The sequence below is a fragment of the Plecotus auritus genome, assembly GCF_963455305.1.
Source record: "Plecotus auritus genome assembly, chromosome: 6".
In the NCBI taxonomy this organism is placed as follows: Eukaryota; Metazoa; Chordata; class Mammalia; order Chiroptera; family Vespertilionidae; genus Plecotus; species Plecotus auritus.
In genome coordinates this window covers 22,770,429-22,796,202 of record NC_137773.1, presented here as the reverse complement: position 1 = coordinate 22,796,202, position 25,774 = coordinate 22,770,429, and the positions used below count along the sequence as shown (strand labels likewise).

The window sequence follows — 25,774 nt, the reverse complement described above, 5'->3', positions numbered from 1 at the left end:
AGTAAGTGTGGAGCTGCGGCTGGAGCCCGGGCTTCTGACTGTAGCTCCTGTGTTCTCTCCTCTACGCCAAAACAAGGTGTACAGTGGGAGCCAGAAAGATTCAAACCTGGCACCTGTGACCGCCAGAAAGCTCCTTAGCCTCTCTAGGCTTCAGCTGCTTGTCAGTAAAACTGGGATGAGAAGAGCTCCTATGATACAGGGTTGCTACAAAGACTAAATGGAGTAGTAGGCACAGAAGATTAGGCACAGAGAATGTTCCCACCATGGAATGTCACACAAAACAGTGAATAAATGCAATGGCAGGCAACAACTAGATAACTGTATAATAATAGTAAAGAAAAAGTTTACAAAAGATTACCTATAACATTATGCCCTTTTAATAAAGTGAAGAACGACTAAAAATGTTTAAATGTTTACAGGTATATCTGTTGCAATGACACTACAGACAAGGGAAGGCAGGAGTGTGGAGAATACAGCATTTAAGATGGCAGCTACTAGTAGGTTGGTGGGGGACGCAAAAGCGTGGGATTATAGTGGGATGTAAGATACCATCCAGATCTTGGCTTTTGCTTTGAATAGTAGATTCGTGGGTGGTTACCACATTAGCAAAAATAACTAAGTAAGTAAATAACTATATGAAAGAGGAGTGTGCATGGAATGATAATGACAATGTCTCATAAAGAATTGGGATTGCCGAAACCGGTTTGGCTCAGTGGGTAGAGCGTCGGCCTGCGGACTGAAGGGTCCCGGGTTCGATTCCGGTTAAGGGCATGTACCTTGGTTGCGGGCACATCCCCAGTGGGAGGTGTGCAGGAGGCAGCTGATCGATGTTTCTCTCTCATCGATGTTTCTAACTCTCTATCCCTCTCTCTTCCTCTCTGTAAAAAAGCAATAAAATATATTAAAAAAAAAAAAAAAGAATGTTCTGACTTAAAAAAAAGAAAGAAACATCTAAAAAAAAAAAAGAATTGGGATTAGAAACCAAGATGGCAGCATAGGTAAGCACCTAAACTGCTGCCTCGCACAACAATTTCAAAACTACAAATAAAAGACAGAACGGACACCATCCAGAACCACAGGAAAGCTGGCTGAGTGAAAATTCTACAACTAGAAGGAAAGAGAAAAGCTCACAGAGAATTGGAGGTACGGCAAAGGGTCTTTGTGCGCGCAGAGAGGAAGGGTGGCTGAGAGCCTGGCTGACTTTCTCTGGCGGAAGGGGGAAGGAAGCCCCCGACCGCACTGAACCCCAGTTCTGACTGCACTGAACCCCAGTTCCGGGCGAGCCCCTGGGGACCCACGCTCTTACGGGGGGAATCTGGACTCTCGGGCGGAGACTCGGGAGCCGGGAAGGCGGAGGACTGAAAGCGTGCGCGTGCCAGTGTGCACAAAGGCTGCAGAGGTTGCCACAGGCTTTCCCTAGTGGAAGGGAGTCGGAGGTTCCTGACTGCACTGGGCCCCAGTTCTGACTGCACTGAACCCCGGTTTCAGGCGAGCTCCTGGGGACCCGAGAGTCTGGACTCTCGGGCAGAGACTCAGGAGCCAGGGAAGGCGGAGGTCTGAAGGCGCTCACTTGCGCGCAAGGGTAAGGCTGACGGGAAGCCAAGACTGAGACTCCACCCCATCCAAGCTGAGCACAGAGGCTATTGCAATTTGGCAAGTCTTGTCTCATAAGGCTGTCTCCAGCACCGAACTTCTCCCAGCATAGACACAGCTGATCCTTACAGCCAACTGGCCTGGAGGTCAATTCCTCCCAGTGATACCAACAACAATCAAAACTTAATTACAACAAGGCTGTACACACAGTCCACAAAGGGGTGCACCAAGAGTGTCCACCTCAGGTTAACTGGGGAGGCAGACCCACTGGGCCATATTGGAAACCTAGCACACAAATCTACCTTACCAACTCAGGGAAGCAGTGAAAATGCGGCATCAAAGAATCAGATCACAAACGAAAGAAATGGAGGAAAACAAACGACTGGATATAGAATTCAAAACCACGGTTATAAGGCTTTTTAAGAATATCCTAGAAAAGGCCGATAAATATAACGAGACCTCGAAGATATGAAAAAGGACCAACTAGAAATTAAACATACACTGACTGAAATAAAAAATATTATACAGAGACCCAAAAACAGACAAGAGGAACACAAAAATCAAGTCAAAGAATTGAAATACAAAGAAGCAAAAAACACTCAACCGAAAAAGCAAAAAGCAAAAAAAAAAAAAAAAATCCAAAAAGTTGAAGATAGTGTAAGAAGACTCTGGGACAACTTCAAGCGTACCAACATCAGAATTATGGGGGTGCCAGAAGAAGAGAGAGAGCAAGATACTGAAAACCTACTTGAAGAAATAATGACCGAAAACTTTCCCCACCTGGTGAAAGAAATAGACTTACAAGTCCAGGAAGCACACAGAACCCCAAACAAAAGGAATCCAAAGAGGACCACACCAAGACACATCATAATTAAAATGCCAAGAGCAAAAGACAAAGAGAGAATATTAAAAGCAGCAAGAGAAAAACAGTTAATTACCTACAAGGGAGCACCCATACGACTGTCAGCTGATTTCTCAACAGAAACTATGCAGGCCAGACGGGAGTGGCAAGAAATTTTCAATGTGATGAATAGCAAGAACCTACAACCAAGATTACTATACCCAGCAAAGCTATCATTCAGAATTGAAGGGCAGATAAAGAGCTTCACAGATAAGAAAAAGCTGAAGGAGTTCATCACCACCAAACCAGTATTATATGAAATGCTGAAAGGTATTCTTAAAGAAGAGGAAGAAGAAAAAAGTAAAGAGAAAAATTATGAACAACAAATACATATCTATCAACAAGTGAACTAAAAATCAAGTGAATTAAAAACCTGAGGAACAGAATAATCTGGTGAATATAATAGAATCAGGGGCATAGAAAGGGAGTGGACTGATAATTCTCAGGGGGAAAGGGGTATGGGGGGTTCATGAAGTGACTGGACAAAAATCATACACCTATGGATGAGGACAGTGGAGGGGAGGTAAGGGCAGAAGGTGGGGTGGGAACTGGGAGGAGGGGAGCTATGGGGGGGAAAAGGAGAAATAATTGTAATATTCTGAATAAAGATTTATTTAAAAATAAAAAAAATAATAAATAAATAAATAAATAAAAAAGAATTGGGATTAACCCAATTTTTGTCTACCTGAAATCCTATTTATAAAAAGAAATAAAAGGGTCAGACACGGTGCCCAGTGTTCGATAAATGTTCTCTGTCGTTCTTGGATATTCTTATTATTATCCGCATTATCTGCATACCCCTAGCCAGCTGTTCTTGATGTTTGTCCCCAGCTATTGGTGAGATGGGTCCTCAAACTCAAACTTCTCAGAAACAGAAAGCCCAGCCCCATGTAGGCTCAAGCCAGGTGCCCATCCTGTGAGTGGACACCAGTGGGGAACAGTCATGAGGTGCTCACTTTTGGTTTCAGCAAGCTTTGGGTATTGGGAATCCCTGTTAGAAGAAGATGGCCACCAGGTATTATAATGCAACCATAGGAAGCTTGGGCTCTAGAGATAGGTCTACGTTTGAATCTTGGTTCTGTTACCTATGTGCCTTTAGACAAACGACTGTGCCTCTCAGAGCCTCACTTGGTTCATGTGTAAAACAGGGCAAAAGCAGTATCTACCTCACAAGGTCATTACCAGGACTAAATGAGGTAATCAACACAAAATGTTTAGCACAACATCTGGAACATCACTTACAATCTCAAAAGCACTACCTGCTTCATCATTGGGTCTCCCAGACCACCCCTGGGACTGCTTGTTTCCCAGCTTCGGGTGAGGGAGGTGGTACAGACAGCTGAAAGTGGAAACAGCTGCCATGTTGTGTGTGGAGGGGTGAATGTGTGTGTCACAGTTTTCCACTTCCTCCTGGAACCATTTCCTTTGTGAACTAAACAGGGAGGAACCCGCAGACAAAGGAACAATTCTGGGAGAGCCCAGTCCCACAGCCTGAAGTTATTTCCTTAGAGGTCGGTGGCTTGCCCCACCCCCTCCTATCTAAAAATGCTTGTTGAAGAGGGAGCTATGGTGCCCAGAGCGAGGGCGCTGCTGGTGGATGACAGGAGCTAGGCAGAGCTAGAAAGGCCACTAAGATGCAGGGCTTTCACTGACCCTGTCACCCTGCCCCACCACCTGCTTCCCCACTGACCTGTGACCTCCCTGACTTCTGGCCTCCCTGTCTTCCAGTAGATGAGAGAATTGTACTACTCTACTATCCCTAATTATAATCCCCGCGGTTGACAAACCCTTTCCTAGCCATTCCCAATGCCCCCTGGCACAGACCTACACATGGGGATTCTACACCCCTCATTACAGAAGAGGAAAATGACACTCAGAGGAGCTACTGACTTAACCCCAAATTCGACACTAGTAAGTGGCAGGAGTTAGAACCCAAACCAGATCCTTATGCCAAATCCCAAATCTTCCAACCTTTCTTTACCACCTCCCTTCCTTGGGATTTTGTGTTTCTGTCCCATGGAGACAAACTTGTACTATTCTCTTCAGCATAAAGGATATTCAGTTTCCTGCCAGAGCTTTAATTAACACACACAAAAGTCTTCCAAGGTGACCTCGCTCCCCCTTGCCCTCCCTCACACCAGCGCTATATTTAACTCCTGGAAATCAGTCGGCACCGAGGCATTGGCTTTGCAGCTGGGATTTCTTTGCTACTCTTTTTTCATTCTTTTCCAGCCCTATGAACCATGGTCTCCCCTGTATACTCTGAGACAACAGGAAGTGTTTGTTTTAGTGATCAACAATGCTAGTCCAACTGGTGTGGTCCCCTCCAATGGCCTTCTCTTGGACTTAGAGAAGTGCTTGTAAATTCAAAGGAAGGAAGTGGGATGTCCCCATGGCTCCAGATGGGTAGATCTGCAGCAACTTGGAAGAGACCGTGGGCAGGGGAAGGAGAGATTTCTGCACCCCTGAAGTGAAGGGGCAGTTTTACTGGCCTCACCTGTATTGCTGGGGCTTCTCGGCTGCTTTAGCCAGAGCTGGACATAGACAAAAGTAGCATCCTGAAGGAGCATGGGGAAGAGGCATCCCTTAGTAGCTCCTCAGTATTCTTCCCATTCTGTAATCCTCAGTTCCCACATCTACAAAATGGGGCTAGTCTACCTTGTCATAAGAATGAAATTACCACTCTGGCCGATATGGCTCAGTTAGTTTGGTGTAGTCCCGTGCACCAGGAGGTTGCCAGTTTGATTCCTGTTCTAGGGCCCATGCCTGGGTGTCAGGCTCGATCCCCAGTTCAGGGTATGCAGGAGGCAGCCAATCTCACATCGATGTTTTGTTCTCTCTAAAAATCAATAAACTATTTTTTAAAAAAGAATAAAATTATGTAAATAATACATGTAACTCTCTTAAAGCAGAATATGACTTACACGATAATTATGGAAGAGTAATGTAAATAGCTAACATTTATTGAGTACTTACTATGTGCCAGACACTGTTCTAGGCACATTCTCATGTATTAGGGCCCCTTCACACTGATGAGGTGGTATACTCACAGGTCACCGATGATGTACATGAGGAATGGGGTGGTTATGTAAGTGTCCCAAAGGTACACAGCTAGGAAATGCGGAAACAGGACTTGAACTCGAGTAGTTTGGGTCGTTCAATATGTGTTAGTTTTAATTTCCTAATTTGTATGTTAAGATTAAAATCCACCAACTACAAAATGGGCATCACTAAATAATGGGCAGCCATACTCACACGAGGGATACAAGTTCAACCAAAATAGGGTTTGGGGAGCTTAGGCAGTTGGGCTTCTGGTTCCTTTTGTTACCCAGGGCTTTGGGTTCTTCTTTTTTCTTTTTTTAAGCATCTTTTTACTATGCTGAGCCACTGTGAGAACAGGCATGGTCTTCAAATCACATTAACTAGTCATTACACTTTATCAACTCTGAAGAAAAGTTTGCTTCAAGAATTCATTCATTCATTCCACAAATACTCACTCATCTGTGTCACACCCTAGCTAAAGCAGGCACTATTCCTGCCCTCAGGGAGTTCAGGCTCAAGTAGGGGAAACGGACATTAATCCAAGAAAGACGTAAGTAAATATAACATTTCACCATGAAAAGTACCACGGGAGAATGATGCTATGATAGCATAAGCAGAGGAATGGTTGTGGTCCGAGTTTCCCTTAGGAAGTCGGAAGCGAATTGAGAGCCGAAGGGGGGCAGTACTGGTTTCAGGAGAAGGGAGTTCTGACAGGCAGAGGGAATAGCATATACAAAAGTCTGAGTTAGGAGGCTGAGGGGCAGACCGTGAAGGCAGCCTAGGCAGGGGGGGGGGGGGGGGGCGCGGGGGGGTGTCTCTTTGGAAGGGCTGCAGGGCTGGCAGGCCACAAAGAGGTTCCTCTTCCCATCCTTCCCCCACCAAACATGGAGGTTACACCTGTTAAGTGTACTGCTTTCCTTTCCAGGATGACTTGCCCCTCTTCTGCCGTCATGGGTCATACCTCATTAATGTGCTAGGTCGTTAACACACAGCACACAGAGATCATCTCTAAAATCATGTTCAAAAGTGTTTTAAGTAGTGCACTAGTTCTTTCTCCAGGTCAGGAGCCTTTATGGGATGGAAATTGGGTTATTCTGCTTTGCTGTTTAGAAATGAGAAAGGAAAATTGAATAAACCAAAAGAAAAATTGTAGGCCCTTCATAAAACCACATCCTGACAACTCTTCCTATTTTCCAGCTTTAAACCATGCTGCTTGCTTTCCTCTGATTATGAAAACAAAGAAGGATGAGTTATCTTTGTCCTAAAGATGCTTGCCAAGTAGTGAGGTGGGCAAAGGAGAAATTGTGTTTCCTCCTACTGCTTTGCAGTGACTGAAATTCTAACTTGAAAGCTTTTCCAAGCATTTCTGTAAATTCCAGGCTAAAAGGTGACCAGGATGAAATCTGAAGTCAGAGTGCCCTCTGAGCCTACCTGGTAGGAAGCAAAACAAAGGTTGTGATTCTGTGGTTTGCTGAGGTTTATTTTATTCACTTCTCTCTTGTCATGGAAATTACACTCACTACCTCTGGGTTCTCTAAATAAATCCGCCTTCCCTGCACTGGAACTGCACTGGCAGTGAGGAGCCAATTACTGGAGGGTTTCACTCTCAGGCCGCATCAGGGGTGTGCACACGCCTGGGGATGCGGTCCTGGCAGCAAGTAACAGTGCTTTTCTGCCTGTGGCTTCATTTCTGCTCTATACCTTTTGATTTCAGGTACGTGGGGAGGGTGGAGAAGCAGAGAGAAAACTGATCTTAGCCTTGGTTGGGTATTCACGAGGAACAATAAGCACTTTGTGGCCTAATCTTAGATATATTTTTAAATACGTTTCTAATTTTATTTGGCAAACTTTTTTGCGTCCCAGAGAACAATTATCGCCCATCTTGGGTTTCTATCCCACATAGTGAAAGACTGAAGACTTATAAACAATGATTAAACCATTTCTTCCTGTGTTTTTTCCTCATTGGGATTCACTGTATCTCCCCAAGGCTCAACTAAACCAAACAAGATCAATGAAATTTATTCGTGGCTCTAAATAAACTTCAGACATAAAAGACGGCCCTGTCCTTGATGCCCCCGCCTGTCCTCAGAAAGCAGAAATGATTTAGACCAGGAGGGAAGATGGGAGGGGTGGATTAGGGATTGGTGAAGGAGATCTTTCCTGATGGGATGCAGAGATTTCTGGGTTGCCTTACTGTCCCTCCAACTCAGTGGTTCTCAGCCTTTCTAATGCCGCGACCCTTTAATACAGTTCCTCATGTTGTGGTGACCCCCAACCATAAAATTATTTTCGTTGCTACTTCATAACTGTAATTTTGCTACTGTTAATGAATCGTAATGTAAATATCTGTGTTTTCCGATGGTCTTAGGCTCTACAGCAGCGGTTCTCAACCTGTGGGTCGTGACATTAAAAATATCGGAAAATACAGATATTAACATTACGATTCATAACAGTAGCAAAATTACAGTTATGAAGTAGCAACGAAAATAATTTTATGGTTGGGGGTCACCACAACATGAGGAACTGTATTAAAGGGTCGCGGCATTAGGAAGGTTGAGAACCACTGCTCCAACTGGAAGATGCAGTCCCCTCATCTGACATGGAGGGGTCCTTAGAAAGTGAGCACTGAGGGAAGTAGATCCACTGCCATAGGCACCCCAAGCTCAGTGTCGGGCCCAGGGCTTGCAGAGTCCCCTGATGTCCTCTTGCCCCCACCTACCCCCTCCCTTGTGCCTACCACTGCACCTGAGGCTGCCCGAGTCACATATGAATGAACAGAGCACCTGCTGGGTGCACTGAAGGCCACAAGCATCGCTTCATCCCGTCTCCACGATGGCCACGTGAAGCAGCTACTGTTACTGCCCACACTGTCTGCAGGCAAAGAACTGGAATCTTAGCAATGCTAAGGCGTTTCCCCAGAGGCCCACAGCTGGGAAACGGCAGAGCTGGGAGGGGGCCCAGGTGGTGCACACAGTGTTGCTCCTCTATGACTCATCTAAGCATCAAGCTTGGTGTGCATTTAACACAAGGTACATTAATTTTCAACTGGTTGTGTGACCATAACTAAGTCAAATAACCTCCTCGACCCTCACTTTCCACCTCGTTAAATGGAGAGAGTTAGAATCGTGTTTACAGAATACTCCCTGGGCATCTACTATGGTCGAGGCACAGTCCCTGTCCTCGTGGATCTGCCGCTGAGTACTCTCTGATCAGCACTGTGGAGTCTGCGTCGTTGTGGGGAGTTTAAGAATAGCAGCAACAACAGTACCACAGCCTCACGGAGTGATTGCTGGCTCCAAGCACAGCACCATCCTGAGTCCTTCCAAGCATGACCTGGCCTAGTTCTCCCAGCCTAGGAGGTCGGGTCCTATTATTCTCGTTTTACAGGTGAGAAAAGCTGGGCTGAGTCTCAAACATGCCCATTCTGTACAGCGTGGACATGGCAGCACAGGAATTCCGATTTGCACAGGTCTGACCCTAAAGCCCAATCACTGTGCTCTTCTAAGCAAGACTCCACGCCCAGCTAGTTAAAATTTTCTGTAGGGACTCTTCTTCCCACCTTGCCTCTCTTGTCATTTCAGGAGGGGGTGTCTACTGATACGTTTTTAAGGAATGAGGGAGTTCTTCCCTCATTCCCTGTGGTCACAGACCTTCCCCGTAGTATGTTTTTTGGTGGAGTAGTTTTCAAGGATTGAACCTTGGACTGCTTGCACCAGAATCACCTGGAGTGCTCATTAAAGTACAGATTCCTGGGTCCCAGGACAGGGCTACTGAATCCGACTCTCCTGATAGCAGGTCTGGGAATCTGCATTTCCAACTAACCTTCTGGGAGAGTCTTAGTCTTGCTAAAATTTGAGCCTTGGGAATATATGAGCCCTGGCAGAACCATTTGTCATATGCATCATATGATTTTTCTACAAATTCAATTCTCTGTGGTTTAAATCCCCGCGGCTTGAATTATCTGGCCTTAAAGACAAAGCTGCCCTCAAAGGCACCTCTGTGTTCACTGCACCTGAAAGCCAGCTTTCCGGGGGAGTTCCGTGTTGTCCCTGAAAACCCGAGTCCTGGCTGAAAGCTTTCCTGCGTAAAGTACAAGGTTCTCTCTGGGACGAGATCCCACTGTTAAGTCAGGTGTGTGCTTTGAGTTACTTGTTTTTCTTCTATGAGATATTCATAGGGCTCAAGTTCAAAGGGCCAGTGGGGAGAGGCCCACTGTGCAGGAATTTCAGACCCACAGTAAGGGGCTCTCACCCACCCAGTAAGGGGACCCCCAGGTCAGGGACCCCAGTGAAGTCATAGCCCAGAGCCCTCAGCGGGAGGCCTTTGAGGGGCTGCCCGCCTGCTCCCCACCCCAGCCTGGCCTCTGCTGCTCCGAGCCAAAGTCTTCTGATGGCGGATTCAGGAGCAGGGGGCAGGCTTTGAAGTCGGACAGACCTAGGCTTAAGGCCCGGCCTTACTGTTTACTGGCTGGATGATCTCATTTCTCCAAGCCTCTGTTTCCTGCCTTGTAGGGTACAGACGGCAATAAAGCAAACCTCTTGCGTGGTTTATGAGAATTAAATAAGATGACGCAGGCTAACACCCAACACACGATAACGGCTCAGTTCTAGGGAAGGGTTCTTACCCACTTCCTGCCTGCAAGCAAGCGGATACCCCCAGCCCACCCCCTGCTCAGGCTCCTCGGCAGCTGCACTTTGGAAATGCTGCACGATGCTCCCTCTGCCACCTGCTGCCTGCCAGCTCCTTCCAGGCTGCAGGAACCAGCACTGGGAGCTCCTCACGCCCCCTCTGCTTCGCCCAGATTCACTCAGTCCCCTCATTATTATTTGCATTATTTGGACTTTTACGGTCACATCTCAGTTAAACGAAAAACACTTAGAAGTCAAGATTCCATATTAGGAACCCCATCAAGGACCAGGAGAAAAACAAACAAAAAAGTGTTACAAAGCCTGAATACTATAGCTCATGTTTTTAAATGCAGAGAACTCACTCACAACCTAATTGGTATTGCTTTAGAAACAGTCATAACAAACCTTAAGTTAGAAGCAGGAGAGTTTGAGAAGCAGGAATGCTGCCACGCATAGGCGCTTGCTGAGAGCAACAAGAAGAAATCCTTGAAAACTCACAGCCAAGAGAGAGGATGGAAAAAAAGGGAGGGGAGGAGGAGAGAAAGGAAGGGACAAGAGCAGACAACTGATTGGAATACTATTATCAATTAAAAGGAATAAAATACCGATTCACTTACATGAACTTTGAAAACTTTATGCTACCTGAAAGAAACCAGTGACAGAAGGCCACGTAGTATATTTTTTCTGATATGAAATGATCAGAATAGACAAATCCATACAGACAATAAATAGATTAGTGGCTGTTAGGGCTGGGATGTTAGGAGTAATGAAATTATTCTAAAATTGATTGCAGTGATGGTCTCACAACTCTGCGAATATAATGAGAACCAATGAATGTACACTATTAAAAAGAATAGTCCGAAAAATTTGATGTCATTCATTGAAGGACAGTAATTCTCTAGAAGGTGTAGTGGAGGCAGGGATGTCTAGGAGGTCCCCGAGATGTTTTCAGAGGGTCCCTATGGTCAAAACTATTACTATGTAGTACTAAGGCCTTACATGGTCTTTTCACTCTCATTGTCTCGTGGTGTACAGTGGAGTTTTTCCAGAGGTTACATGACATGTGATGACATGGTAGCTCTGAAGGCTAATGGGATATGTGCCTCTGTATTCTTGTGTTTTAAATTTCTCTCAGTCTTAATTCTTAATATAGCCAATGTTGACAGATATAACCCACATAAAACAAAAGCTCATTGGGGTACTTGATAATTTTTTAAAGTGTAAAGGAATCCTGAGGCCTAAACATTTCAAAACCACATGTAGAGAGAGAAACTGCCACTACAACCTGACAGCAGAGCAGTGTCATGGGTTTTCAACTATGAACTCTGACTGCAGGCCACAGAAAGCTCCCATGGTACCCCACAGTGCCTTCCCTGTAGCATTCAGCATGGCCTCCCTTGTGAGCATTTACTATGTATGGGCACAGCATTTTTCATGCCTGACATAACTCATCTTCACAGGGACCCTACTAATAAGAGGCAGGTACTGTTATTACCCCCCTTTGCAGAGGAGGAAACTGAGTCATAGGCTAAGTAACTTGTCAAAGGTCCCACGGCTAATGGATGGTGGAGCCTGAACTTGAACCCAGGCAGTCTGGCTCCAGGGTCAGCTCTCTTAAGCAGGATGTTATAGCCCCTCTGAGCCATCCAGATCCTGTAGCTACAAGTCAGTCTCACCACTTCCCCAGGAGGGCCTAGGGTGGGGAGAAGCTCATGGAGTTGAAAGTCAAGAGACTAGAGTTGAAGTCCTGTCTTCTGCTTGTGTCTGTGTAATTCAAGCAAGTTATTTATCTTCCCTGAGCCTTAGTTTCTTCATCTAAAAAGTTAGGGTGATCATGGGACCTACCCCAAAACCTGTTGGTAGGATTTATGAAATACTGCAAACCAATATGGTGCTATGGGGAAAGGAAGAGAGTGAGGGAACCAGGTCCAGCCAAGGCCGTGCTGGCTGTGTGACTGGAGAAGTTATTTAACCACTCTGAGCCTTAGTTTCATCCTCCGTACAATGGAGATAATGAAATGCTTGATAGGAGATTTAAATAAGACTGTAAGTCCGAAAGGGCTTAGGCAGCTCAGCACAGGTTAGCTGTTATTATGCACAAGGGACTGGCGAGTTGCAAAGCAGGACAATACTAGTACTGTAATGAGGCTGGTCTTTAGCTCTAAGGCAAACCAAGTTCCTGTTACTATTCGGGACAGGGAGACATCAATGACATCATGGTCTTGGCACGCTCCAACTTTTAAAGGATTCTGTGCCCTAGGATTTTGCAACTCCATGTGGTCTCAACCAGCAGCAGCAGCAGCAGCTGGGAGCTTGTCAGCAATGCAGACTCTCAGGTCCCACCCAGACCTCCTGAGTCAGAATCTGCATTTTGACAAGATCCCCATCTAATTCCTATATACACTCAAGTTTAAAAAACACTGGTGTCACATGGAAAGAATGGTAATGGTAGTTTTTGGCCTGGGATAGAAAGGGTTAATATTTAGTTTGGCTCCTGCCAAGGCACCGGAAACAGAAGGTTCCAGAGATTGAAGTGTATGGACTGATGGAACAGGAAGGCTCCCTTCCTGCCTGTGTCCTGGACTGCCAGGGCTCCAGCCTGGGGCCTGCACTGAGCCTCGGGCTGTGGTGAGGAAGGGCCCTGGGCCTGCAAAGCAGAGGGCATGCTGGGACAAAGGGAGGCCTAAGTGCCTCTTCTCGGGCCACCTGGACTCAGTTGCCAGAATGAGCCTGGGAGGTTCAGTCTTCAGGCTAAGGCCACATGAGGTCTGAGGCAGAGTGGAGAAGCCCAGAGGAATGTCACAGTTAACTGAGCAGGGCTCTCCCAAGGGTGGCCAGCACTGGGACAGCTGTGCGAAGGCCTCTGAGGTCTCCCTGTTGCACCCAGCCCCGCCCTCTGTCCCCTGGCCTCTAGGGGGTGGGAGCAGGGCTGGATCCCGGGACCCGGGACGCAGCGCTGTGACCATGCTTCCTCCGCAGTGCTAGAGCAGCTGCTCCCCGAGCTCACGGGGCTGCTCAGCCTCCTGGACCACGAGTACCTCAGCGACACCACCCTGGAGAAGAAGATGGCCGTGGCCTCCATCCTGCAGAGCCTGCAGCCTCTCCCAGGTCAGACATCAGCACTCTGCCCAGAGCCCCTCAGGACCCTCAGTAGCTCCCCAGGGCTGCTGGCAGGAGGAAGCCCACAGCATAGCATTCAACACTTTGCGTGGTCTGGCCAATGTCTTCATCCACTTCGTCTCTTCTCCACCACAACCCTGCCTGTGCTCTTTGTGCTTCTCCATCCTCAAGGCACTACAAATTCACACACACAATGCACGTGCCACACACAGGTACATGCCACATACCACACTCACACGCACACCACATTCTCACATACACCTCACATGCATAGCACATCCATAACAAATATACACTACATGTGACACACACCACGCTCTCACCAACAGCATGCACTCACACACACAGCACACATGACACATGACACATCTCTCACACCCCACATGCTCTCACACACAACAAACACATGCACAACACACACGCCTGTACATAGACGCACACTGACACACACCATCTTTATGAGTTGGCCCCACATCATTATTCATTCCCCACCCGCTGCTTCCCACAGCTTCTCTGCCTGTCTTGCCAGCAGCAAAGCCTCCTCGCCTGCTCCAGCCTTTTCTCTACACCCATCAGCCCCTGAGATGATAAGTGTACATCAAGAGCTCAGTGAACCCTAACGGGCTGGCCCCGTGTCCCGCACTACTGAAGGTGTCTGAGTGATACGCTGGGAGGTCACTACCCAGTGATTCTCTGAGCCTCACTTCCCAGTGACAAAGAAGGTCGAAGTCACTGGCTGCCCTCACAGGACTGGGCGGAGGAAGGGGACAGTGGCCGTTGAGCTGGCTGGAGCCCCTGCCCCCGGCCACTCCAGGGTGGCCCCTGTATTCTGTTTTCTATACTGGGCTTTAAGCATCCTTTCACTTGGAGGAGATCCTCAGTAACAATGTAAAAATGAAAACAAGGTTTGAAAACTAAAGAAATCATTTTGGCTGTGCACATGCTTTGCAAACTGAATCTTGTATCCCGTGCAGCGGGGGAGACCTGGCCCCTCCTCAGAGTCAGCATCCACGGGTCCCCATCCTCCTCACTGCTGGTGTGTTCTCCTTCCTCCCAGAAAAAGAAGTCTCCTATCTGTATGTGAACACAGCCGACCTCCACTCGGGGCCCAGCTTCGTGGAGTCCCTCTTTGAAGAATTTGGTAAGTGACCCTCTCCCGACCTCAGTCTCTGGAAAGGCCCCTAACTGGGCAGGGAGATACCTGCACTTGGGCCTGGCTCCAACGTGATAACAATGATCACTTTAGGCAAGCCCCTGAGCCTCTCTGGGCCCTACCACATCTGCAAGTCTAGTCAAATGTACGGTAATAGGAAATCATCCCCAAAATTTGAGGGAAGGAAGGGATGAACGTGCAGGCCAAGGAAGTATGGCACATGGGGCATTGTCCTGCCTGCTACCTTGCATTCATCAGCAGTGGCCACCTGGGACCCTGGGTTGAGCAGTACAGTGGCACCATGGGCATGGGAGAAGCCAAGCTGAGCTGGTGCAGTGTGTGTGTAATGAATGTTCTATCGCAAGAGGAGGCTCAACACAGGAGAAAGCTATGGGTCAAGTGAGGGAGTGTTAGGGGCTGACAGACTTAGGGAAGACACTGCTTTCGTGACATAACCCTTACAAATTTGCACAGCACTGTACCAAATGTTATCTCATTCGATCTTCTCCATAGCCCTGAGAGAGAGACAGGGCCGGTTTACAGATGAGAAGATTGAGTCTCAGAGCGATGAAGTCACTGGTCATTAGGGTTACTAAGGGAGTTGGTATTGGAGGCCTTCTGACCCCAAAACCAGCCCTCTTCCTGCTCTGCCTTGCTCATCCTCGGCTTTCTCTGCCCAACGGCCTGATATTTCATAGACTGTGACCTGAGTGACCTTCGGGATATGCCGGAGGACGATGGGGAGCCCGGCAAAGGAGCCAGCCCTGAGCCAGCCAAGAGCCCATCTCTGAAACATGTGAGTCATGGACTGGCTTCCCACACCCTCAGGCCCTTGGCTCCTCTGGAGGGAGCAAGGGAAGCTGCCCCCCTGGTGCTGGGGACGCTCCTAGATGTGCAGGACTCTGTTCTCTCTTCCGTGTGGTAGTTAAGGGCAGAAACTGACTCATGCTTACTGTGCCCCTGCCGAGCAGGGATGATGTGGTAAGCTGACCTGTCCCTTTAGGCCCAAAAGATGACCCAAAGGGTTCTGTCATGGCTTGTGCTTGCAGTAACACAGATGGAGTGATAGGGAAAGCTCTGGGCCAGAAACTGAGTGGCCTTTACCCTCTTCCCTACTGCTGTGTGGCCTCTGAGACTGAGTTTTTCACCTACAAAATGAAGGTTTGGATCATATCAAGGGTTTCCAGCCTTGGGGCCATAGAATTAGGGCAACGGACCCATAATCACACCAAGCATTGTTTCTCAACTGCATAATTCATTATCATCCGCATAAACAGTTCCAACTGTTGACAACTTACTATGTCCTTTACATGCACACAGCAACTGAGTGAGGTTATCCACATTTTACAGGAAAGGAAACTGAGGCTCAGAGAGAGTAAGTGACATGCTGATGTCCCACAACTAGAAGGTAATAGAGTGTCGCTGTAAAGCCAGGGTTCCCTGGCCCCAGAGCCTAAGCCCTTGGCCACGAGGTGATACTGCCTCACTAAATAACATCTCACATTTACTTGTCCCGCTGCTCCTCATGTGTATGTAGAGGTGGTTACAGGGTACTGCAGAACTCACAATAGCTTTTAGTAATTCTGCATGTGCTCACTCAAGCGTATAACTCCTTCTATGTGACAGTCCACAAAACTTTTAGACATTACAGAAGCCCTGCTGCTTAAATAACTTGGATAAAAACACAGGACCAACCAAACACTCTTAAGGTTTCCCAGCTTTGCCCTTCTGCAAATCTATTAGATATTATAGCTACTCAGTCAGATCTTGCCTTCTAGGAGCGCCTACTCCCTCTCCCCAGCTTCCTTCCTGTCATTCTGCTGCTCCCCTCTGCTCTCCTGGCCTTCTTAGTCTCACATACCTCCTCCTTCTCCCTCCAGGCAGCAGACCTGCCTCCACCGCTCCCAAACAGGCCTCCGCCTGAGGACTACTATGAGGAGGCCCTTCCCCTGGGGCCAGGCAAGTCCCCTGAGTACATCAGCTCTCACAGTAAGTTCCGGTCCCCTTGGGAGTAGAGGGCAAGCAGTAGGAGGCTCCTCTCCTGAAGCTCCAAGCCTGGCACCTGCCAGCCATGCCCACCTCCTGAGGAGTAGCTGCCTGAGCACATGGCCTCTTTAATGACATCCTGGGTACATCAGTGGGTGTGGACCCAAGGGTCAGGAGTTTGGGCTCTAGTCCCAGTTCTGTATGGCCTTGGGCAATCCCCTTTCCCTCTCGGGGCCTCTGTTCCCTTACCCTTAAAATAAGAAAGAGGGGTAGATACATGCATGTAAATGCACTAGGGTGGAGATGCACAGCTGACCACTACAACCTTTGCCTAGCCCTGAAGCTGGTGCTAACCTCAGTGCTCCTCCTCAGTGGACTGGTGAACTAATGCATGTTTCAGCAGAATAACATCTTACAGGCGGATTAGGTTATGTAGGTTATGAAGTCAACGCATATGATAAAAAAGCACATGGTCAAAATCAGAGGTCTTCAGCGGAGAGTGTGGGCACCCCAGGGGATTTATGAAATGATGCAGGCAGAAGTATTAAAAGTGTCATTTACATTTAGGTCAATACCTCTTTTAAAAAGTCCTATGTGAATATTTTATAGAATTTATAATCTAATAATAGCATGATGCTTCTAATTAGTTTAAATATAATTGTGTGTATATATATAATATGGACATACATAATTATTTATGCGAGTGTAATTTATACATAAACAAATATAACTATATTTCATGATTATATTTTTACCGGTAGGTGAGCACAATAAAATAATTTAGAGGGCACTAGTACAAATTATCTTTGAAAAATCTCAGCCTGGCCAGCATAGCTCAGTGGTTGAGCGTTGACCTATGAACCAGGAGGTCACGGTTCGATTCCCAGTCAGGGCACATGTCCGGGTTGCAGGCTTGATCCCCAGTGTGGGACATGCAGGTGGCAGCCAATCAATTATTCCCTCTTATCATTGATGTTTCTATCTCTCTCTCCCTCTCCCTTCCTCTCTAAAATCAATAAAAATATATTTAAAAACTAAAAAAATCTCTTAAGTTGACCACAAAAGGAGAGTGTTTGGTTTTGACTTGTTCTCAATTGGTCTCCTCCAGTGTTACAACAGGTGGCTGTTCTTTTGAGGATCAGATAAGTCACTGGTTTGGGTGTAGGTACTTAGCAATCCATACAAGAAAGTACATGATGTTCAGTTGCCTAGATCACATCTGGTTCTACTGGTAACTTGGGAGAAAAGTAGCCCCGACTTGGATAGTAGGTTGGTGAGATGGAATTCAGGGAAAGGACTGTCATAGGGTGCCACTCATTGTAATTGCTTTTGTGCTGTAAAGTCATAGATTAAGAAAAGGGTAGCGAGGCCCAGAAGGGGCTTTCATCTCAAGTGCTAAAAAAACGATGAAAAGGAACAGCAATTTTGTGGAGTGTCACAAGGTACTATGATGTACATTGAAATAAAATCCTCTATGCCTGAAAAAAAAAAAAAAAAAGAAAGTACATGATGATTTTTTGATGACCCAGCATAGTAGTTGCACATGTAAATGAAAATGTTTATGTGCTGGGATATTTTCCAACCACAAAAAAGTAAATAGCCCTAACTGGTTTTGCTCAGTAGTTAGAGCGTTGGCCTGAGGACCAAAGGGTTGCAGGTTCAATTCCTGGTCAAGGGCACGTACCTCGGTTGCAGACTCGATCCCTGGCCCGGGTCAGGGAATGTGTGGGAGGCAACCAATTGATGTCTCTCTCGCATCAATGTTTCTCTCTCCCCCACCCCCTTTCTCCCTCCCTTCCATTCTCTCTGGAAATCATTGGGAAAATATCCTCAGGTGAGGATTTTTTTAAAAAAGTGAATAAAATAGGTCTCCTGTGCTGATCAGAAATGAACTCCAAGATACATTCACTGAAAACAAATCAAACACATAATACTGCATATGACATGATTCCACTTATTTTTTAACAGTATATATGCACAGGCATTCATTTTAACAATTTTTCTAGGATATGCAAGAGACTCAACAGTGCTTTCCTGTGGGAAATAAATAGAAAACTGGGTGAAGGGAACATATATTCCCACTCAAATTCTTTTGTGCTGATTATGCTTTTTGCCATGGGCATATATTTTTTTTATTGTAGTAAAGCACACATAACAGGAAATTGACCATTTCAACCACTTTAAAATGTCCAATCAATGGCATTTAATACATTCACAGTGTTGTGCAGCCATCACCACTATCTAGTTCCCAAACATTCTCATCACTGCAGAAGGAAATGCCATACCCATTAAGCAATCACTCCCTATTCCCCTCTCCCCTGAGCCCCTGCCATTCACCAATCTGCTTTCTCTATGGATTTGCCTTTTCTGGATACTTCATATGATAGAATCATACAATGTGTGGCCTTTTGATTCTCACTTATTTCACTTAGCATAACATTTTTAGGTCCATCCATGGCATTGCATCTATCAGTACTTCCTTTTTCTGGCCAAATAATATTCCACATTTTGTTTATTCATCCATCAGATGGACATTTGGGTTGTTTCCCCCTTTGGGCCGCTGTGGCATAGTATTTTTATGATTGCTAAACTAGTTCAAAGTGAAACGGTGAGGTTGGACAGGTGATCAGTGGCTTTCTCCAGCCTTCATAGTCGTGGGGTCTAATGTCACTTTTAGCAGCTATTTGTCTGTGGAGCAGGTGACTTTTATTTTCTCCACTGGAGAACAGGGGAAGGAGGGCGGGGAGAAGGGAATGAAGTGCTCTGTGCCCTGAATCCCAGGTTGAGTCCCTCAGATGAGGTTCTTCCACCTCCCCACAGAGCTCACCCCCCTCTCAGCTGGCACAGAGAAGCCGCCTCTGGAAGCAGCAGGCATCCTGGGGCAGTAAGGAAGGGAGGGCCTCAGGAAGGGCCAGGGACCTCATCCAGGGAAAGAGTGCCAAGCCCATCAGGGAGTATCCTTCCTTTCACACGGTATCCAGCCCCAGGTGTCTGAGCACTTTGGCCAGGCTGACCCTCCCTCTTCTCCCTCACACCTCTTCCTCCCCCACCCCCACACCCCTGGTCCTGACTCTCCCAGTCCACCTCACAGGGCATGCCACCAGCACGTGAGGCCTCAGAGTGCCTGCTGGGAAAGGCAGGCTCTGAGCCTCACTTGGGAGACAGAACTGGCTGTCCCCGTCGCTGAGAATTCGAGCACCACCATCCTCCGGAAACAGATGGACAGCAGGGTCTGGGAGCCCGGAGCAGTGCTCAGAAGAACAGTGGGGTGTGAGAGCGAGCTGGACTGGGTGAAGGAAGGCTTTCTGAAGGAGGGCTGTGCCGCTGTCCCCTAAGCGGGCAATCTTCGTCTCATCCAGGCTCTATCACTAGCAAATTGTGTGTAGCTCAGTTTCCTCGTCTGTAAAATGGGGCTGATACCTACATCCCTGCACTATGGGAACTGGAGGAGACAATAAGAATAATGTGCCATGCACTGGGCTGAGAGTTTATATGCATGATATCACTAATCCAAGGTGGGAACTGTGTTTGTCACTTTAAGATGAAGAAGGTGAAACGCAGATAAAACCGTTTTCTTTCCAAGGTCACTCAGCAATGATGGAGGCAGATTTACACTGAAATCTGATCAATCCCAACGCATATGCCCTTCACCCACTGAACTTCAGAGTGTGCTCCAGAGACGGTCTACATCAAAATAGCCTTATTTTTTTTTAAATCCAACTCCTTGGAGTTCAATATAGTTTCTATTTTTACATGTTTTAAAATGTCCTGTTAAATAGTAGGGGGCGTTTAAAATGCAAAGTCCTCAGCCCCGTCCATACCAGTGAATCCGAATTTCTGGGGATACAACCCAAGGATCGGCAATTTAAAAAGACACCTGGTAATTCTGAATAGAATAAAATGTGAGATAACCCCACCCCTGCCCTGTGCTGCAGCCCTGAGTGGGATTGTGCTGTGAAAATTCAGCACAGGCAGCTGCTGTGTTCAGTCTGACATGCATTAGTATTACCTCCTCTAGTCCATTTCCTCCTTTGTAGTCACATAGGCTTAGAAGGAGAATTGCTTTGATACAAAGAGGGGGATGTATCAGGAAGTGAGCTGAAGGGCTGAGGTGGCAGAGAATGCGGCAAAGGCGAAACAGGAAGGGGGCAGGGATACCACTCTGTGCAGTACAGGGACCAAGACTCACGTCCACACACACCAGTGCTCTGGGGTCATTGAGGAGGGGCTGACCACGCTCTGCCTGTGAAGGTCAGAGAGAAGAACTTCGAGCTGGGTCTTGAAGGGTGAGTAGGAGTTCTCTGAGAGAAAATAACCGAGCACAGGGAATAGCATGAGCGAGGCCTGGAGGTATAACAAGGCCCACCAGGGCAGTTCCTGGTGACAGGAGCACAGAGGGCATGTGGAGAGCTGCAGTAGATGAGACACATTGAGGAGGCCCACACCCTGGCCGGGAGAGCTACAGGGAGGGCCACTCTCTCCCCTGAGTGGGCAGTGGTATCCAGGGACTTCCCCAGCCCCGGCCCCTCGAGTCTGCCTGCATTTTTCCAAAGTGTGGCTCCTTCTGCCAACCCCACAGATGGCTGCAGCCCAGCCCACTCCATTGTGGATGGCTACTACGAGGACGCAGACAGCAGCTACCCCTCGACCAGGATGAACGGAGAACTGAAGAACTCCTGTAAGTACCAGGCGGGCCTTCTGTCCCCTTGACCTGACCCTTAGCATGCATGTGCCCAACCCCTTTAGGGTCCCCATGGAGGCCCCAAAGACCTTGTCCTCATTGATCTCAGGATTCAGGGGAAAGGTCACTGGCACAGGAGTCAGGTGCCCCCGATGGAGCCCTTGCCCTGACTCTTGGTGACCGACCTTATACAGTCATTCATTCTCTTTGAGCCTCCAGTTTCGTTATGTATAAAATGAGGATAGCTTGAGTGTCAGGAGAATGACTTGAGACAATGGATGCAAAGATGATGGGGTAGTGACAGTCGCTGATGTTTACAGAGCTCTCACTAACTGCTAGGCACTTAGCCAAACACTCCACATTCACTGACTCTCACGGCAGCCCAAATGGGCAGATACTATGATACTGTGTTCACTATGACGGTTTTACTGATGAGGAAACTGAAGCTCTGAGAAGTCAAGTCGCCAAGGCCACAAAGCTAGTGGTAAAGGTAAAGCACAGCACCCATGCGGGTGTTTAGCCATTACCATAACCACAGCTCACACTCACCCCTTCACGGTGCTGGGGCACCCAGAGCAGGGATGCCTTCGAAGGGGTAGGGAGGTGAGACCCAGCTGATGGCACAGTGGCAGGTCCTTTCCCATGGCGCCTGCAGACAACGACTCTGACGCAATGAGCAGCTCCTACGAGTCCTACGATGAGGAGGAGGAGGACGGGAAGGGGCTGCAGCCCACGCACCAGTGGCCCTCCGAGGAGGCCTCCATGCACCTGGTGAGGGACTGCAAGATATGTGCCTTCCTGCTGCGGAAGAAGCGCTTTGGGCAATGGGCCAAGCAGCTGACGGTCATCAAGGAGAACCAGCTCCTGGTGAGTGGGCACAGACGTGTTCCTCTCGGCCTCTCGTGGACTTGTGCACGTGTTTATCTGTGTGTGTGCAGGCATGTCTGCCTCAGTTACCCTGGGCTTGCTTTGTGCACAGAGGCTCAAGGCCTGGTGCTTTGAAGATCGGTGCTCTGCCACTGGAGTAGAATTTAAAAAAAAAAACCACAAAACCTAGAAGACCTGACATAGACTTTACCAAGAGTTTGTGTTGCCAGAGACAAATTTTTTTATCACTTTAAAACAATGTTTTCATTATGCAAGTAAATTTATTTACAAAACTAGAGCAAAACAATGTGAAAAAAAGTGATTTTTAAAAACACCATATATAATCCCACTGTCCACAAGCCACTGTTAAGTTTTGGGGATTTTTTTTATTTGAGAGCATGTTTATTAAAGCTGGGACAGTGAAACAAGGAAGGCCTAGGACAGAAGCAGCAACAGGAGAGCCTACGCGGGCTGCTTTGGCTCTCCAGAAACGTTAGGGGAAAGAAGTGAGCCAAGGCGGGGCTGTTGTCAGTCACTGCGGAGTCAGAGAAAAGGGGGCCTTGGAGACAGGTTCCGGGGGTTTGCCCGGGACAAGCTGCCCATTGCTCCCCTGGTTGCAAGTCTCATGGGGACCCTTAGAGTTTAGGAGAAAGAAAATTCACTGGAAAAGAAGATTCGAGTGGACATGTCCCAAAGAGGGCAAGCCTGTTAAGTTGCGTGGTTTTTTTTATATATTTTTATTGATTTCAGAGAGGAAGGGAGAGGAAGAGATAGAAACATCAATAATGAGAGAGAATCATCAATTGGCTGCCTCCTGCACACCCGACACTGGGGATCAAGCTCACAACCCAGCATGTGCCCTGACCGGGAATCAAATTGTGACCTCCTGGTTCACAGATCGATGCTCAACCACTGAGCCATACCAGCTGGGCTAAGTTTTAATATACATATTTCCACCCTCATTTTCATACATCAGTTTTTTCCAAAACTGAGCCCATGCAGCACATGCTTTCTTAGGTTTTCTTTAGTTTGCCATTTCTCATCCCTATTATTTCATAAAAGAAAATGTGCCCTTAACTCCAAAATAGAAGATTGGGCAGACATAACTTCAGAAAAAAACTAACATCCATCCATCTGAACATGACCTTTTCTCACCCTGGAGCAGTGAAAAGCTAGTCCCAGTCCAGAATCAGTCCAGAGTCACGACTTACTCTTTCCTTCCCGCATGCCCTCTATGTTTCTTGGCTCACTGCACTAGGTAGGCCTTCTAGCACAATGTGAAAAGAAGTGGTGAGAGTGGGTATCCTTGTCTCAGTCCACATGTCAAAGGAAAAGTTTCAGTAATTCACCATCAAGGCTATTTGCTGTGAGTTGTTTGTAGATGTTCCATATTATCACATTAAGGAAGTTCCCTTCTATTCCTCGTATAGGTGTTGAGTTATAAAAAGATACAGAATTTGATGAAACACTTTTTCTGCTTCTATTGAGATAAGTGGTGGGTTTCCTTTTCCCTATTAGTATGATGAATGATATGATTGGTTTTTTTAATGTTAACCACTCTTGCGTTCCTAGAATAAACTCTACTTGGTCTTGACCCAGTATGCTTTTTATACATGTCTGGATTATCTTTGCTAATATTTTGTAACTGTTATGAGAGAGATTAGCCTATAAATTTCCTTTTCTGTAATGTCATTGCCAGGTTCTGGTATCAAGGTTATGCTGGCCTCATAGTAAGCACTGGGAAGTGATAATCATTATTGATAAACTATTGACTTCCCAAACCCAACCCTCTATCTCTGCTAGAATTCCCTCTCCCAAATTCCTACCATGTAGCCCATTAGTAGCAAGGAGCTAACTTCCTCCCAAGCCAGCCTGTTTCTTCTCTTTAGAGAAGTTCTTTCGACTCAAATGGTCTTCCTAGTATTGTGCTAAAATTTATCTCTTCCTAATAAGTAGTTGTGCCCCCTGGGGCCCCTCAGTAGCCCTTGATATCTGAAGATTGCCCAAAGATACCCCCTCTCTTCTCGGGGGTGAACAGCCACAGCCCCCGTCTTCACGCAGTGCCCACAGTTGGGCTGGGTGGGGAGGGGAGAAATTTGTGGGGTAGGTAGAGCTCCCCTTTGTGCAAGGGTGTCTCCCTCCTCTACCCTCCACTCCAGGAGACCCTGACCTCTTCTCTCCCTGTCCAGTGTTATAAAAGCTCGAAGGACCGGCAGCCACATCTGAGGCTGGCACTGGATGTCTGCAATGTCATCTACGTGCCCAAGGACAGCCGGCACAAGAGGCATGAGTTGCGCTTCTCCCAGGGGGCTACTGAGATCTTGGTGCTAGCACTGCAGAGCCGGGAGCAGGCCGAGGAGTGGCTGAAGGTACAGGGAGCTGTGCCCTCCTTCCACCTGCCCTCCCTTCCTTCCTCTCTTTCCCAGGACCAGCTCTCAGGGGGGTGGGCTCCTGCCTCTGGAAGAGCAGGCTTTGCTCCAGGGAGGGGGCCGATGCCTGTGCATGGCTAGGGCTTCTGTGTGGAAATGGGCCTCGGGCATCTCCAGGAGACAGACCTCAGGCTGGAAGCTTGTGTTTCTTCTCATCATTTGAATCACCGCCTAACGTCCCTACTGTGGGCTTGTCCAGCCTGTACTGATGCACCTCCTGGAATGGAGAGCTTAATATCTACGAAGGAAGCTGATTTTACCATTAGAGAAGCTAATCCTTTTTTTTTCTTTTAAAAAAGGAAAATCCTTCCTTGTCTTATGTGAAATGTGGATCCTTGTAACGTCCACTGTGGCCCAGCTTCTGCATCTTGCAGCTGCACAGAACCATTACAGTTAGCATGTCCTGGGCGCGTACTGTGTGCCATCTATTGTTCTAAGAGCTTTACACACATGATCACGTTTACTCTTTGCAATGGAACTATTATTGTTTCCATTTTACAGATGAGGAAACTGAAGCACAGAGAAATTATGTGACTTGCCAAAGACCACACAACCAAGTGGTTGGGGCTAGGATAGAAGCTAACAGGGAACTCTACACCAAAGGCCATAGGTAGGGTGGCATAGTGATCATGAGGGAGGCCTTGGGTGACACACAACCTGAGTTCAAGTCCCAGGCCTAAGTGGCTGTGTGACCTGCCAATGACTTCACCTCTGTTTCCTCCTCTAATTAATGGTTCTTGTAAGAATTCTAGAGAGCATTTGACATAGTGTCTGCCAGGCAGTAAGTGCTTAGTAATTACCAGTGATTACTGTGCCATGATGTTGAAGGCAGCACCCCCAGTCCCTTTCAATGGGCCCTCCAACCCTGCACCCTGCCTCCATTTCACTCCGACTGTGATCTTCCTGCTGGAACAAAGAAACCAAACCCCTCCCTCCCCATTCTCCCTTCCTTCCTGTGATAACCAGCTCTTCTCCCCCTCCCCCTCCCCGCCCCCCTTGTTTAGAGTTTCTCTTTACTGCCTTTGTCTCAGGAAGGAAAGGAAGGGAGAGAACCTGACTGCTAGTGGAGCCTGTGCCCTCAAGGGGCAGGTGGGTCAGAGAAAGAAGCCCTAGACTGGGAGTTAAGCAGCCTGTCTTAACATCAGGCTTGGGAAGCCATTGGCCCAAAGGTTAAGGGCAGGCAACCATGGCTCTGCCTCTTGGAGCCTCATCATCCTAATCAGTAACTTAGAGACCACAGTGGTCCCTGCCCCACAGGGCTGCTCAGGGGATACAATGGGATATTCCATGCAAAGTCACCTGACTTTGTAAACCACAAATGGTGACCTTTGTTATATGATCTGGATGCTTATGCTGTGTGACCTTGGATGAGTA

The 25,774-nt window shown here is 47.4% G+C and overlaps 1 protein-coding gene across 1 annotated transcript in view; it reads left to right on the top strand.

Annotated features, from left to right (window-relative positions):
* The window catches only part of AFAP1L1 (actin filament associated protein 1 like 1), a 61,683-nt gene that overhangs the window by 15,913 nt on the left and 19,996 nt on the right, over positions 1 to 25,774 (top strand). Inside the window, exons 2-8 of the mRNA XM_080675923.1 lie at positions 13,144 to 13,272; positions 14,342 to 14,425; positions 15,136 to 15,233; positions 16,318 to 16,426; positions 21,003 to 21,101; positions 21,760 to 21,971; positions 24,161 to 24,340. Of these exons, the coding sequence (XP_080532049.1) occupies positions 13,144 to 13,272; positions 14,342 to 14,425; positions 15,136 to 15,233; positions 16,318 to 16,426; positions 21,003 to 21,101; positions 21,760 to 21,971; positions 24,161 to 24,340 (911 nt within the window). The remainder of the gene's footprint in view (positions 1 to 13,143; positions 13,273 to 14,341; positions 14,426 to 15,135; positions 15,234 to 16,317; positions 16,427 to 21,002; positions 21,102 to 21,759; positions 21,972 to 24,160; positions 24,341 to 25,774) is intronic.